The sequence below is a fragment of the Clupea harengus genome, chromosome 3 (genome assembly GCF_900700415.2).
Source record: "Clupea harengus chromosome 3, Ch_v2.0.2, whole genome shotgun sequence".
NCBI classification, from domain to species: Eukaryota; Metazoa; Chordata; class Actinopteri; order Clupeiformes; family Clupeidae; genus Clupea; species Clupea harengus.
The window spans coordinates 19,667,740-19,683,495 of NC_045154.1; the positions used below are offsets into that span (position 1 = coordinate 19,667,740).

At 49.6% G+C, this 15,756-nt stretch overlaps 1 protein-coding gene across 3 annotated transcripts in view; it reads right to left on the bottom strand.

Moving 5' to 3' along the window:
- Positions 1–15,756, bottom strand: part of nup93 (nucleoporin 93) — a 29,656-nt gene that overhangs the window by 5,934 nt on the left and 7,966 nt on the right. For 2 of the 3 annotated variants that reach the window (XM_012818740.3, XM_031564893.2), the window contains exons 4-14: positions 10,060–10,122; positions 7,649–7,777; positions 4,913–4,987; positions 4,021–4,113; positions 3,567–3,706; positions 2,920–3,052; positions 2,589–2,746; positions 2,072–2,237; positions 1,645–1,738; positions 605–796; positions 7–133 (exon numbers count right to left, since the gene is read on the bottom strand). In XM_012818740.3, the coding sequence (XP_012674194.1) occupies positions 7–133; positions 605–796; positions 1,645–1,738; positions 2,072–2,237; positions 2,589–2,746; positions 2,920–3,052; positions 3,567–3,706; positions 4,021–4,113; positions 4,913–4,987; positions 7,649–7,777; positions 10,060–10,122 (1,370 nt within the window). Of the gene's footprint in view, positions 1–6; positions 134–604; positions 797–1,644; positions 1,739–2,071; positions 2,238–2,588; positions 2,747–2,919; positions 3,053–3,566; positions 3,707–4,020; positions 4,114–4,912; positions 4,988–7,648; positions 7,778–10,059; positions 10,123–14,718; positions 14,918–15,756 lie in introns of those variants that run through there. The other variant, XM_031564894.2, reaches the window with a different exon arrangement.

Below are 15,756 nucleotides of genomic sequence, written 5' to 3' on the forward strand. Positions count from 1 at the left end.
TCCCACCTTAAGAAGTAGAAGTACTGCAGTGCCTCTCTGGGGTCAGTGGACTCAAACTTGCGCGTGTAGAGCATCAGCAGTCTGATGAAGTTGAGCCGCCGCACCATGTGAGGGTCTCCAGGCTCCTGGCTCACTGCAGCACACACACCAACACACCCATTACAAACACACACACACACACACACACACACCAGATCCCCCATTTCACACACACACACGACACAATGGACACATGCATCTCTGCTGAAAATTCCACTATCTGATAAAAGGTAAGCAATAAGGTTAGCAGTCTTTAAAGGGTAGAAGGAGTAGGCACTGGCATCCTTTAACCCTGAACAGTTGGTGGAGACTGTACAGCACAGGTGTTAGGGCCATCATCTTACTTTAGCTTTGTGCTAACGTTCATCACCATCATTATCATTATTCTCTCCATTTCCTCCCTGTATCTCACACAGCTGGGCGCTCTGTCCGGATGACTTGAGCAGGAGCCTGAATTCATAGAGCACCAGGGCCACGTGCACGGCCAACATTACAACTAGAATCATTCACCACCTCTCCCTCCTCCTCCTCCTCCTCCTCTTCCTCCCTCCCCTGTTTTACTCACACAGCTGGGCGCTCTGCCCGGATGACTTGAGCAGGAGCCTGAGCTCGTACAGCACCAGGGCCACGTGCACGGCGTGACTCCGCAGCCTCTCCACCCGGAACAGGAAGGCCACGGCCGCCTCGAACTGGGCCGTCAGGAACAGCACCTGGAAGTAAAGGAACGGCTGCTGGCTCGCCGAGAAGTGGGACTCGCCTGGAAAAGCAGGAGGGGGATAGGTCAAAGGTCAGGCACGCACGGTCAGAGAGCAAGAGGGTAGAAAAAGAAAACCAGGAAAGAGCTTAGACGGTTGGAAAATGTGCGTATTAAGAGCGCTGATGAATGCTTTCCCATAGAGCAGAGCCGTTAAACTCTACACTCTACAGCAGGGTAATGGGGATGTGTGCAGAAAATGGATTCCTCCGACTGGGAGATGATTAAACAGGGCTGTTTTAAATAATCCTCTCCTTTCTTTGAGGTGGGGGTTTTAAAATGACTCGAGACTTATAAGCGAGAGAAAAAGACCTGTGACTTTGCATAAAAGTTAATGGCTCAGCTACTCTACAGAAAGGGTCTGCTTTTTTTTCCCCCTCTCTCCCTCTTTCTCTTTATCAGTGAGCACACGCAGAGCGCCTTCTAATGTTAAAAGCAGAGGCACAGATAAGACTATGACTCACCACTCAGGTGAGAAAAGAAGAAGCCTGGTACCTGTTCTCTCTCTCTCTCCCTCTCTCCTCTTTCTTTCTTCTCCTCCCTCTTTTTCTTTTTTCTTAAAACAAGCGGTGGGCTTAAGCTGCGAGAGTGAGTGCACGCTGGTATTCACAGACTTATCTTAGGCTGACAGATTTGAGGAGGACACAGCAGGGCCCCTGCCCCCCCCCCCCCCCCCCCCCCCCCCCAACCCAACTCCCCCCACTATCTCGCTTTCGGGGGCTGGTGGTGGCGGGTGACGATTAAGCCTCACTGTCAAGCCAGCATTAATTCCTTCACTGCTGCATCTGGGCTCCCCTTAGTCCCTCCACACACACACACACAGACACACAGACACACTCACACACACTCACCATAGTCTTCTAGAAGCTGCTTCTGAAGCTGGGCCAGGGTCAGGCGGTCCTGCGGGGAGCTGCTACCGTCGTCATCGAAACACACCTGGTTCAGCTGCGGAGGAGGAGGAGGAGGAGGAGGGGAGAGACATGATGTCACCTCAGGTTAAATCTATTCACTTCAAATTAACACAAGAGCGATATGTCCCTCCCCTGCGCGTGTGTACTCATAGACACACACACACACACACACACACACACACACACACACACACACACACACGTGTTAATCCTAGGTCAATTTCATTTGAGCTGAATTGGGGTGACGTGGAAGTGAAGACAAATGTCACCTCAGGTTAAACCCGTTCACGTCCACCCCTGCTTGACACAACAGCATAACCTCGTCGGTGCCAGAAATGAGCCTTCGCTTGAGCGTCTCTCTGCTCACCTTGAGCCACAGGTAGTCTTCCGTCTTGTCGGCCACCTCTCCGTGGTTGTCGGCGATGTCGCACTTGCCGATGAGGCAGTAGACGGCGCGCTTGTAGGGGTCGGCACTGTTCCGCAGCACCCGCCGGTAATGCAGCCGCAGCTTGTTCTCGGTGGCTGGAGCCAGACTAGAGAGGGGGAGGGGAGAGGGAGAGAGCAGGAGAGAGAGAGAGAGAGAGAGAGAGAGAGAGAGAGTATAAGAAAAACAAAAAGGAGATAGAAAGGGATGGAGGAGGAAATGGTTCCGAAAGGAGGGTGAGGGACACAGTATGTTGGGTGGGACAATGAAGTGAGAGACAGCGGAGTGAGTGAGAGAGAGCGCGCGAGAGAGAGAGAGAGCGAGAGAGAGTGAGAGAGAGAGAGAGAGAGAGAACACAAGGGACAGATTGTCAGGCAATTAGGCGTAGAGGAAGCAAGAGGGCAGGGAATGAATTAACCCTACAGTACTGCCGGTCGTGGTTGTGAGGGTCCGGTCTTACCGGCGGTCTGGGCTGCTCATGTACTCCTGGAACCAGGTCTTGAAGTCCCCTATCTGATGCTGGGCTCGGTTCACCACCTGCATGGCTGCATTCAGGTCACCGCACCGCAGGCAGTAGTAGATCAGAGCCCACACTGGGTGGCCCTCCACTTCACCGTCCTGCAGGCACACACACACACACACACACACACACACACACGTAAGCATATGACGGCACTCAGACAAACACAAGCATGAACATAGTCTGTGGATATCTGGTTTATAAACTAACGAATGCATCAAGGAGAGTCAGCGTGCGTGCGTGTGTGTGTGTGTGTGTGTGTATTACATACCTGCATGCCTGGCATAGGCCCTGGTAGTTTGATGTTGAGGAAGCTGCGTACAAGCTGATAGGTGCCGGGCACGCCCCCCAGCTGGGCCTGGTGCAGGTTCCCAAACACCGTCACCATGGTGTAGTTCTTATAGCTGACGGAGAGAGAGGAGAGGGAGGGCAAGAGAGAGAGGAAAGAGGGAGAGGAGACGGAGGGAGGGAGAGCAAGAGAGAGAGGAAAGAGGGAGAGTCAGCGAGCGAGAGAGAGGAGAGGGAGGGAGAGCGAGAGAGAAGAGAGTGAGGAAGCACGCGAGAGAGAGGGAGAGCGAGAAAGGGAAAGTGAGCAGCAGATCTAATAAGACCAAGTTCCTGCATATTTCAACATACATCACACCCCCATATGCAGGTTATGAGATATAAAGCTTGTTTTGTTCATCAGATCTGACGAAAACATCACAAGTTCAGAATGACAACTACCGGAGTATTTACAAGAATTTGCATTTGTGCCCGAGTGTTTCACAGATTATGGAGATGTGGAACTACATTTTAAGACAGCATATATTTTAAAGAGCACAATCTACTCTTTGTGCATCTGTAATACATTCCACTGTACATATGCTTGTGCTAACGCTAACTCTGTTTCAGCCCCATCATCTCCCTATGTCCCACCTGTTCTCCAGGAACTGTAACGCCTGGCGGACGAAGGCCATCTGCATGTCCACTGCTGTGCGGCTCTTCAGAGTGTCCTTGGCCGGGACCAGGAGCACGTCGGTCATCTGCTTCACCATCAGCCACATGTCCGACATGTTCTAGATACACACAAAATCACCGGAACACAACATTAGAAAGTATATGCGCACGCACACACACACAAACAATTATAGCATAACAGTTCATTTCTGAAAAATCAGTGAGGGATGATGTATGATATATTACAAAAATATATATATTATAATATTACAAAAAATAAATAAAACAGAAATCAGCACTAACAAGTTCAACATAAATTCCCTCCTGTTTGGCCGTCTCTGGATTAGCTTCTAAACAAAGTGCGTTGACTTGCGTTGACGTTTCTGAGCCTCCCATCTCTACTGCCCTGCCCCAGATGCGGAGTGTCTCTCACCTTGTCATCCAGGCTGTCGGCCACAGAGGCGCAGAGGTCCCCCAGGTTGGGCTGCACGTGGGCGCTGATGATCTTCTCATTAAAGGCGTAGATCTGAGGGCAACAGGGGGCACTGGGATGAGTGCAGGGCACAGGGGAGAGGGGTGGGATATGGGGATAAAGGAGCATGGGGCTCGGGGGGGCAGGGGGCAGATTGATCGGCAGCTGCAGGGCCCCAGGGATGGAGGGGGAGAGGGAAAGGGCAAATAGGGCAGCTCGGCTCAACCCAACCCCCATGCCGCTTGCCCCCTCTCCCCTCCACTGGGGTTACGAGGACTACGAGGTGAAACGATGGAAGATGAAAAACAAAGCCACGACGATGAGAAAGTTAAACATGTCGTCGAAAAAGAGCATGAAGATCAGGAAGACGACGCCACACGCAATGTGCCTGCACATGGCTACTGGATGAGGAAAACAATGAGTCGAAATGAAAATTTAACAAAAAGAAGAGGAGGAAAAAAAGCCAGAGGACGAGGACGTGAAACGGGACACAAGCTCACTCTTCGTGAGGCGGAAATATCCCAGCATGCTCTCTGCCAGCTGATCAATGGCTTTGATCGATATGTGCCTGGCACATACTCAACCCATTTACACCACCAACTGGTCAACATTTATCAGAGCGCAGGTTATCTAGCTTTTTGTTGCACTTGGTTAGTTATTTGTAAGACTAGTAAATAGACACGAGCTGGGTGTGTGGGATCTTCATTTATTCATTTATGGGTTTTTTTGCGTAATAATAAATTGCATAACACATGTTTTAAGGACAGAAATCATTCATAACTAATAACAGAGCAGTATATTTCCGGACGCTAATGTTCATGGGAAACGTATTTTTCTAGCAGTGACAACTCACCTGTCTGGCATAGGCCACTTCCACACTATCCAGTGCACTGCGTCCGGGAGCCCCCCCATCGCTGACGAAGCTGGGCTGCAACACAGAGGGTGCCTGGTAAGCATGGCTTTACTGTAATTCACATAACCACTTACTCTTCACAGGGGATACTACAACACCAACAGGCCTATTTGTATTTATGAGAGTGTGTGTCATTTTAGGTTTGTATGTGTATGTTAATGTGTGTGTGTGACAGAGAGGAGTAAAGAGAATGGGGAGGGGGGAAATGACACACACTGGCACACACACACACACACACACACACTCACTCTCACTCTTTATCTCTTTAATCCATGCTGCTAGAGCAATTCAAATGCGATGGCCAATGTAGCATAAAATCTACTGTGAAGAATGGGGACTGTGCATGAGCGCACACTTTCCACTAGTGTATACACACACACACACACACACACACACACACACATCCTAAATGGGCATTCAGTGCAGGGGTAACACTGACAAAACCATTGAATGGGTTTAACTGAGGGGCGGGACCGGGTAAGGGGTAATGCAACCTGTATTTGCAAAGCCATAGAGAGTGAAACAATACAGTGAGCACATCAACACCCTCTGAAACACACACACGCGTATATATGTGTGTGCTTATACACACAATCTCACAAAGAGGAATCATCTATAAATGTATTTGTGGGGAAAAAAGGTGGATGGAGCATAACTCTCCCCGTATTTTATGGCTTTCAAAAGCGGGAGAGGGACAGCTCAGAAATGGCAGAGTGTGTGTGTGTGTGTGTGTGTGTGTGTGTGTGCGTGTACTGCTCCTGGCTTGCACAGTGAACAGCAGGTCACACATGGAAAATTTAACTGATACTTAATAATTTAAGGCCCATCCACACGACAACGGTGAAAACTGAGTTTTCGTTACATCTTTGCCTTGCGTCCTCACGGCAATGACGTTTTCGCGGCCTGAAAACACTCAGACTTTTGAAAACCTGTTCCATTGTGAATACTTTTAAAAGTATTATAAAAAGAAAAGAAAACCCTTACCAAAGCGTACGAAGCGACAGCGAAAATTGTGTGACGCGCATCACCGTGCGCAAGGACGGGAACAGCAGTTATAAATTCCCTTTCAGGGTTGCTTTAACGACACTGCCCCAAAATTATCCAATCACGTTTCATTCACTGATAAACGTCAGTCTGAACGCTGCCCTCCAAAGCCTCCACTACATACTCAGTGGCAATGAATAGAAAATCTATTTAGGATGGTCAGACACATCATGGTTAAAAGACAATTTGTTCTATTTCCACGAGGATGACGATGTAATCTACCGGAATCACGAGCGGTCAAAACCTTTTCTGGGTTTGTTTGATATTGTAACACGCAGGGTTTAGCGAAGCTGCCACACTGCATACGTGAATACTGTTGGGACCTCCCTGCATGCTATGCGCGTTGAACTGAGTGTGTTAATTCTGTGTAAATGTTCTAAATTAGAATGTAGCTCATGTGTCCCTCTTGGTATCTAATCATATCATTTCGTCTGTGCATTTCTATTTGATGCATGTGTAGCTCCCTGTGTTCGTTTAGCGTTATCGGTCACCGTCTTTGTCGCGTCGTGTCAAAGTCAGACTTACCTCTCGATTACCTTAGCTTGTATCAAAATGTACTCTCTACATACTTTCATAATAAAGCGCTATCCAGCAAATGACTCACCTTTCGCACTTGTCTTCTTTATCGATGAACCCACTAACAAATTATGCTAAATACTAGCAATCTCAATCAGAGTACATCACTTCAGTTGAAAAATTATGTAAGCCAAAACTAATTTAGTTGTTAATTGAAAAAAAAATCATATTCAACTTATTATATTCAACTTGTCTCGTAGTGACATTGGTTTGATAATAATCTTTCTCTCTAGTTATAACCTGCAGCATAGTATATACACGAAATGTGATTTTAAACGACCTAGCTACCAACAGCGTTTTAACCACATCCGTGTGCATGCGGACGAGCTCGCGAAATGTTGTCATGTGGATGGAAATCTTTTTGAAATCGCATTGGAAAAATGTCGTTCTCAAAACACCCGTGTCGTGTGGATGGGGTCTAAAACACCAGGAGCACAACAACGACAACAAAAAACTAAACTCAAACAGCTCAGAAAGAGCCTGCACTCACACACCTAAATGAGATGCACGTGACTCACTCTTTCACTACAATTGATAGAAGGCCGTTTAATTCTTTTCCAATCTACACTGACGGCCAATTGGCCGCATCACGGCAGATAAACTGGGGTTGTAGAGGAAAGTGGTTGTAGAGGAGAGTGGTTGGCCTTGCCGTGGGACACTGAAGTGGAGTAGGCAGTTTGTAAATGTATTATTAAAACGCCATGCGCTGGGCTCGTGAAATGCGCATGCCATGTCTTCTTTCCCGTGGAGCATTTCTGCTTTCCAGCTCAAGTTATCCATGTATGCTGGAGTAAAGCTATTGAAGGAGTAGGGTCAGGAGTGGTGAAACACTGTGAGCTATATTTACATGAGTGGATGTGTGTGTGTGTGTGTGTGTGTGTGTGTGTGTGTGTGCGCGTAATGTGTAGCTGCGTGTTTCTACAAGTGCAGTGTATGAGTGTTTGGACGTGTGTGCGTGTGCATATGAGTGTATTGGATGTGCGTATGGCAATGTGTGGGTGTATACAACATGTATATAACTACATATGTGTGTGTGTGTGTGTGTGTGGCCCAGACCTCCACATCCTGGCTGAAGTCCAGCGCATCCTCCTCAGCCCCCAGCAGGGTGTGTAGAACTCTCTGCTTCACCTGCTCCCACTGCACCAGCATAGACTCCCGATGGTACTCCTCCGCAAGCAGGAACGTCTGAGAGAGAGAGAGGGGTGTGAGAGAAAGAGAAAGAAGGAGGGAGAAAAGGAGAGAAAGAGTGAGGAGGAGGGTTGAGAGAGAGAAGGGAAAGGGGAGAGAGGAAAAGGGGAGAGAAAGAGAAGGGGAGAGAGAGAGGGGGGGGAGTAGAAAGGGTGAGAATTGGAAGGGGAGAAATAGAGTGAGAGGAGGAAGGGACAGAGAGAAAGAGAACAAGAGGGAGGGAGAGAGAGAGAGAGAGAAAGCAAGATGACAGATATGGACAAGGGGAGGGGGAGAGATAAAGGAGGAGAAAAGATTAAAAAAGAATTAAATGAGGAAGGACAGAAGGAGAGAGGGATGAAGAGAGAGAGGTAGAGAGAGGGATGTAGTGAGAGAGTTAGAGAGAGAATGAGACCAAAAAAAGATGGCAAGAACAGTGCAGGAGAGAGACTTCAAACCCCCCACTGAATAAATAGGTTACAGAACATGTGACACATTAAAAATAGCTAAACGTGTTGGTGTGAGTGCTGTTAGTGTGTGTGGATATGGGTCTAAGCACTGAAGAGACACACACACACACACACACACACACACACACACACACACACACACACACACACACACACACACACACACACACACGAATGCTCTCCAGCCGAGTAGCAAGCGTGGAGAGCAACTTCATGGGCATGCAAGGTCTTAAAGTGGGTCTAGTCCTGTGAAGCTAGGCAGTGTGTGTGTGCGTGTGTGTGTGTGTGGCTAAAGGTGGGTAAGGAGTGTGGTGGCGTGTGACGCTAAGTGGGTCTGTAGCCACGGCTGCTACAGATTTAGCCAACAACCTGATTAAATCTATAGACCTCTGTCTATTTTTCGTCGTCCCTGTGGATTGCCTGGCGATAATTGCACGTGTTCCTAATTAAATGGGCTCCAAACTGCAGCGGAAGAAAAATGAAATGATTTCGGCGGGGGACTGGAGAGGGCTAATATTAGCACAAGGTGAGCCAATCGGGGCAAGCGAGGGGCAGAAGAGGCAACGTGCAGAGGTGCACTGAAGGGCTGGGTTCACAGGGTCCACTATGGTCCTCCGCATGCCTAAGACAATTACAGCCTCCAACACTTTTCTTTTGTCATGGTAAAAGTACTCGCCTCTTATCAGGGGAGTGGGTATGCGCACTCTCAATTCATTTAGTGGGGAAAATGGCGCCTTGCAATTCCCGTTCTACCTTTTTTTTTCTTTTTTTCTCTTTTTCCCCTCAGAGCAATTTTCCAGGGTGCAGTTATCACGGCTGGAGCAGGAAAAGTTTTTTATCCTGTTTCGAATGGTAAGTCCTATTGTTCACTTTATCTGGGTGGGGTGGGGCACATCAGCAGTGCAGTGGTTCGATGTGTAGGAATGGTGTGAGTTTGTCTATACACAGTGTGTGTGTGTGTGTGTGTGTGTGTTTTGTGTATGATATTGCATGTGAACAGCATGAGTGTGTGTGTGGTGTATGAAATTGCATGTGAACAGTACGAGTGAGAGTGTGTTTGTGTGTGTGTGTGTGTGTGTAACAGGGTCAGGAAACAGCGAGTGGAGAAGGACATTAGCTGGGGTTCTGTGGGCTGTAATGAAGGCTATGAGAGTGTAGAGGAGAGCACAGGAGAGGAATGAGAGTGGTATTGACCTCCAGCACAGGCCACAGATAACAGGTGAGTACTTTCTATTTTGGCACCCCTGATGAGGGGAATAGACCCATAATGGCTATTGACCTGGGGGTGGGTGGGGGGCGGGGGGGTCTGGCTATTCTCTCACCTCCTTTATCTATCTCTGTCTATTTCTTATAAACTGGGGAAGATTTTCTCTCTCTTTTTTTTGTGTGTGTGTGTGTGTGTGTGTGTGTGTGTGTGTGTGTGTGTGTGTGTGTGTGTGTGTTGGGAGGTTGTGAGGCCAGGATATGGCTCACTGGAGGGGAACGAGGAGGTCATGTGTATAAACAGGGTGGGGCAAAGGGACTTCAAGTGACTGGATAGGATAGAAAAAAAAAAGGAGAAAAGGAAAGGAAAAAAAAAAGAGAAGGATGGATGGATGGATAGATGGGCAAGCAGAGGAAAAAGTAGACGAAGAGAATGGATGGATGTATGGACAGGAGCAGAGAAGGAAAGAATGAAGAGAATGGATGGATGTATGGACAGGAGAAGAGAAGGAAAGAATGAAGCGAAGGAAGGATGTATGGACAAGAGAAGAGAAAGAAAGAATGAAGGAAAGGAAGGAAGGATGGATGGAAGGAAGGATGAATGAGGAGAGATGGACTTGCACTCACCCTGCGGCGGGACTCTTCGATGGCGGAGAGCAGGGCATTGTCCCTCTCGTTCTTCAGGAAGCCCTGTAAGGAGAAACATGGCCGGGGGTTAAGACTCGCTGCAGCCTACTTTCCACTCTGATGCCCGCAGAGCCTTCTCCCTCTCCCTCCCTCCCCCCGTCTCTCTCTCTCTTCCTCTATCACTCTCTCCCTCCCTCCCCCCGTCTCTCTCTCTATCACTCTCTTCCTCTGTGCCCCACAATTTTTCTCTTTCTCTCTCTGCATCTCTCTTTCAATTTCTTACTTATCTACTCTCTCTTTTCCTGCCTGCCTCCCCCTCTCCCTCCCTGCATCTCTCTCTCTCTCTCTCACTCCCTCCCTCCGTCCCACTCTCTTGCTTTCTGGCTGCTAGCACCACAGGCAATCAGTGGAGAATCACTATCATTATCACCAGCACAGCTAAAAATGTACGTGGAACGTTATTCCTCTCAGGCATCTAACGCGAGCTGAAATGGGCGCAGCTATGCGCAACGGCCCAATCTGCCTCCTATGTGCGTCTCACATCTTCTGGAATGTTCCAGAGATCAGATAAATAAATACACCGATAAATATCCGGGCAACTAAATAAACGACGGATTCCAAGATTACTCTTTCTTTCTGTTTGTTTGTGTGTGTGTGTGTGTGTGTGTGTGTGTGTGTGTGTGTGTGTGTGTGTGTAAAAATGTTAAAAGCCGTTGCAGACACCAGGCCCTTCTGTAAAAGAGCTTAATGAAGCCGCGAGGCTTTGAGGCGTCTCGTGGACACGCCCTATCTAACGCTTCTTCCGCTCGCTGCTCATCTTTTCCATCTAGTGTTTCGCCGCTGCAGGGCCAGGCGGCTCCGGAGTGTGTGCCGCTTCTTCAGTGCCGCCGCTCGGCGTGCAGATTCAAATCAGCTGGAAATGCGGGGCGTCGACAGAAAACCGGCCTCGCTTTAGAGCGAACAAAGACACCACGGGCGCAGGGCTACACTTTTACGTGTTTTAAAAGAGGGCAGAACGAACATATAATTCAGAGACCCAAATATGAATTTATACAACTTTACAGCATTATAAGGTCATTTGAGTTCACTCCTCTTCTGCAACTTAATTGTGTTGGACTAATGCAAAAAGATGCTGTGTCATTGACTTGTGACTGATGGCGCACACACATGTACACAAGTACATTTGCACACACATCCATATACTCATATCGCTTCCCTGCATGGAGGCAGTTTAAACCCATTTCTCTGTGAAAAGACCACACTGGTACAAGCAGCCAGCCTTGACTAGCAGGGCCGTGGGCAGTAACATACACGCGCGCACACACACACACACACACACACACACACACACACACACACACACACACACGTACATGCATACGCGAGCACGCAAAGACACACATGCATGCAAACACGCTTGGACACACATTCATGCACATATGCACACACACACGCACACACACACACGCATGTACCCACACACACACACACGTATCCACACACACACACACTCACGCAGGCAGGCACACACGCAAACTGTCTGGGGGTTGGGAGAGGCACTGGCAGCAGTATCAGAGTGGGGGTGGGGGACGCCTCGGTGAGAGAGTGGTGAAGACGGGGAGGAGAGCGAGGCAGAATAGCGAAAGAGAACACGATTGAACGAGAGAAAGAAAGCGAGGGAATAAATGAACGAGGGAGAATGTGATGGGGGGGGGAAATGGAAATGAACATAAAAAATAGCAGCGAGTAAAGAAAGAGTGAAGGACAGAACAAAAGGTGAAGCAAGAGAGAGAGAGAGAGATAACGAGAGAGGATGACAGGAGAGAAAGCGAGAGTGAGTGGAGGAAAAAAAGGGAAGGTGCAGAGAAAGTGAAAGAGAGCAAAAGAAAGAGGAAAAAAAAAGACGCACAAATCGTTTTGGGTGGGGCCGAGGATGACGACGCAAATATAGGATACAAAACGTTCCGAGAAAAAAAAGCAAAGAAAGCAAGAGTGGTTAAGTGACCCAGTGAACCAGAGTGACCAAAAAGAGATACACCAGTACGGAACAGATGTCAGTCAGCTGATGCCCAAGACTATAACGCCTGTCATTCCCTTTACATCCCGTGTGTGTGTGTGTGTGTGTGTGTGTGTGTGTGTGTGTGTGTGTGTGTGTGTGTGTGTGTGTGTATGCGGATATGTGTGTGTGTCTGTGTGAGGGAGCGTATTGTGTGGTTGTATTGCCTGTGTCTGTGTGCGTGTGTTCGTGTGCCTGTGCCTGTGCGTGTGTGTGTGTGTGTGTTGGGGGTGGGGGGGGGTGATGTTACTACTATCTTTGCACCACACCCTTCTTTCCTCAGCCTTCATCATGGTGGGCTGGAATGATGGGATGTGATAAAGACGATGCTCTTTACCCAACCTCGTCATCCTCCCCCCCATGCCCTCTCCCTTCCTCCCCCTGAGTGACTGTCATCTCCAGGTCAGACGAGAGAACTGTCAACTGCCAACCCCCTACCCTCACCCCCCAAAAAAACCCACTCGCCCCCCAAAGCCTTGTGTCTTCCTCTAGCCTCCCCTCCCCCCCACCCTGCCTGAAACCATCGCCACATCTGCAGTCTCCTCTCCCTCTTCAGCCCACGCTCCCCCGTCAAACTTTGATTGACAGCTACAAACGAGGACGGATTTATTACTTCCGCGGGAACCCAGGCGCCTAAATGACAAGTGTGAACAAAACCGTAGCCTGTGGAGCAAGCGAGGCTGCGGGTGGGGGTAGAGCGCGCGCGCGCATGTGTGTGTGTGTGTGTGTGTGTGTGTGTGTGTGTGTGTGTGTGTGTGTGTGTGTGTGTGTGTGGGTGTGCGTGTAGTCATGTGGGCCTGATTCGAGGGCTGCCTTCCTACATGCTACATATGACGACGATTTCTGACAAATAGGTTCTCTGATACAAATGAGAAAATTCAGGCGCCCCTTTCATCTTAAATGTTTTAAATGTCTCGTCTCCATCTCTTTCTTTTCGTTTCTTGCTCAGTCACTGCACCCTTTCTCTTCCCCAGCGTCTGAGGCGGAGTGACAGAGAGAGAGAGCGAGAGAGAGAGCGAGAGAGAGAGAGAGAGAGAGAGACAGAGGGGGTGACAGAGAGAGGGAGAAAAGAGTGAGAGAAGGAAAGAGAGATAGAGAGAGAGAGTAAGAAAGAAAGAGAGAGATGGAAAGAAAGAGGGAGAGGAGCGCCCCCCTCAGGCCGATTAGGGGCCCACCTCCCATCTCCCCGTCCTCACCGGAACAGGTTCAACCCAGTTTGCACCCCAGGAGCGTACAATGGAGCTATTTTTAACCGGCGGGGCTCAGGTCAGACCTCTGAAGAGGTGCTTCATGTGTGCTCGAGGAGAAAGGCACGGAGACGGGGACGGTGAAGAGGAGGACTCCTGGATACCTGTGTCCCCCCCGTCCCCCCCCCCCCCGACTGTGGTCAAGCCAGGGCACGGATGGGGCGAGTGACGCATTCCGCCCCACACTCATGTAAAGGGCTGGTCACAAACCACCATTGTACGCTCAAAAGGCGAAAATGTTTTTTTAACAATTAAATACAACAAACAGAGCCTGAATAAAGACCTTAGTGTGGTCTAAGCGAATGTGCAGACATAAAACCTCTTCACAGGTGAGAGGGAAATGACCGTAACCCAGATAGCCAGATGGTTCCCCCCTTTTTTCTAGAACGTTCAGCCACATTTCTTCTCCTCGTATTCCCTATAGTAAAATCTATACAGCAGAATTTACAGTTCTATAAAAGAAGGCATTCAAGGGGTTCCCCCTCTTCAACTACACCTCGTCGTCTGCGGAACCCCGGAGCCGGTGAGCAGACGTGCTTTCCACACACGCCTGTGTCACGCAACATACATGTCGCACATCATACATGTCGCACATCATACATGTCGCACACAAGAGCTCGTTACACACACCGTACATTCCAAGAAACAGAAACCTCAGTCGACACGGCTTTTTTTTACCGTGATTACAGATTAACATCACACCTACTTCCCCATTGAATTTCTTCTTGTGAAATTCACAAGAAGCGTCGCGTACTGCGGTCACTCAGAATGACCAAAGAAAACCTATTCCAGGTTACATATGGTTCATACATACACAATTCAGTTTAAACAGCACATATGAACATATAGATTTGTACCCGTACGATGCACTCATGTGAAACATCCCCCCCCCCCCCCCTCCAGTTGGACTGTCATGCAGGCAGGCAGTGTTCCTGATTTACCTTCGCCTGAGATGCTCCCTGCTCCAGTTAAAATAAGGCAAGGCTGACCTCTGCCGAGACCAGAGTCTCTTACTATTTCTTTCTCTCTCTTTCTTACTTTCACTCTCCATCCCTCCCTCTCTGTCCATTTCACTTCAAACAATGAAGCCAGAAAAGAAGAAGAACCCCACCCTTACCTTCTTCACTTCCTGTGTGTGTGTGTGTGTGTGTGTGTGTGTGTGCGAGAAATAGTCATACATGACCATCAATCCCCCCCCCCGCCCCCAACCCGCACACAGGCACACACACACACACGACACGTTGACACACTAAACCGAAAGTACTCCAATGCTTACAGAGCGGTCTGTGATCAGCCATCATGCATGCGTATATATGTGTATAGACAGGCATGCATGTATGTGGCAGCAATACTCACTCGTGCTGTGTCTCAACCTGGCATAGGGAGGAGTGGGGGAGGGGGAGGGGTTGGGCGCAGGTAGACCGGTCTCAGAGCCTTCGCCGCCGCCGCCGCCCGCGCCCCACTGTGCCACCCCCAGCTCGAGCACCGGGGGTCCGCAGGGCTGGGTCGGCACCATTCTGGGCAGCCGTCTGACTCGCAGTGCTAATCGGGGGGCCCTGCCCTGGCACCGCTGCCCGCCGCCCGCCGCCCGCTCCTGCTGCCACCTCGGAGGCGGTCGAGTGGTCTGAACTCAGAACTCATATGTGCCACAAGGAGGGCTGACTGGGAGCCGCTTTTATTGTGGGAGCCGGAATGTACCAACTCGGCTCTGAGACGGGGGAGGGGAGATGGAGAGATGGGGAGGAGGGGGGGGGGGGGGGGGGGGCGGAGAGCAGAGGAGGCGGCGATTATTCAACCTCCGCTGTCTGCTGCTCTCGCTCTCCCTCCCTCCCTCTCTCTTTTTCCCTCTCCATCAGCCACCCCCTCCCCCTTTACCCCTCCTCCCCCGCCTCCCTGCCATTCTACTCTTTCGGTCCCACTCGTTTTCTTCCTTTTTATACATCTCTCTGCATCCTTCCCTCTTTCCCTCACTCTCTTTCTCCCTCCCCTAGCGCAATGCAATTATGGTAATGGATTTTTTTTTTTCCTCTCCCTCTGCCCCCTCTCCTCCCCACCCCTCTTGATGGCTTCCGACATCCTGTCCAGAAAGTGGGCTAATAATCCTCTTAAGGATCATGTTTAGTTAATAAGAGGCACGCTCTGTCTGCCTACACAGCATCAGCAGCAGCGTGCACGCACACACACGTGCACAGACACACACGCGCACACACAGTCAGTCAGCTGAGCGAGAGGCAGGGGCTGTCCCTGTGCAGTTATTTCCTCTTGCATCCTTTCTTTCTTTCTTTCTTTCTGTCTGTCTGTCTGTCTTTTTCTCTGCTCTCCGCTGAGACAGGCTCGCCTCATCCCAGTGCCCAGACCAGAGGGAAGCCTCTTGGATGGAGGGGGGGGGGGGGG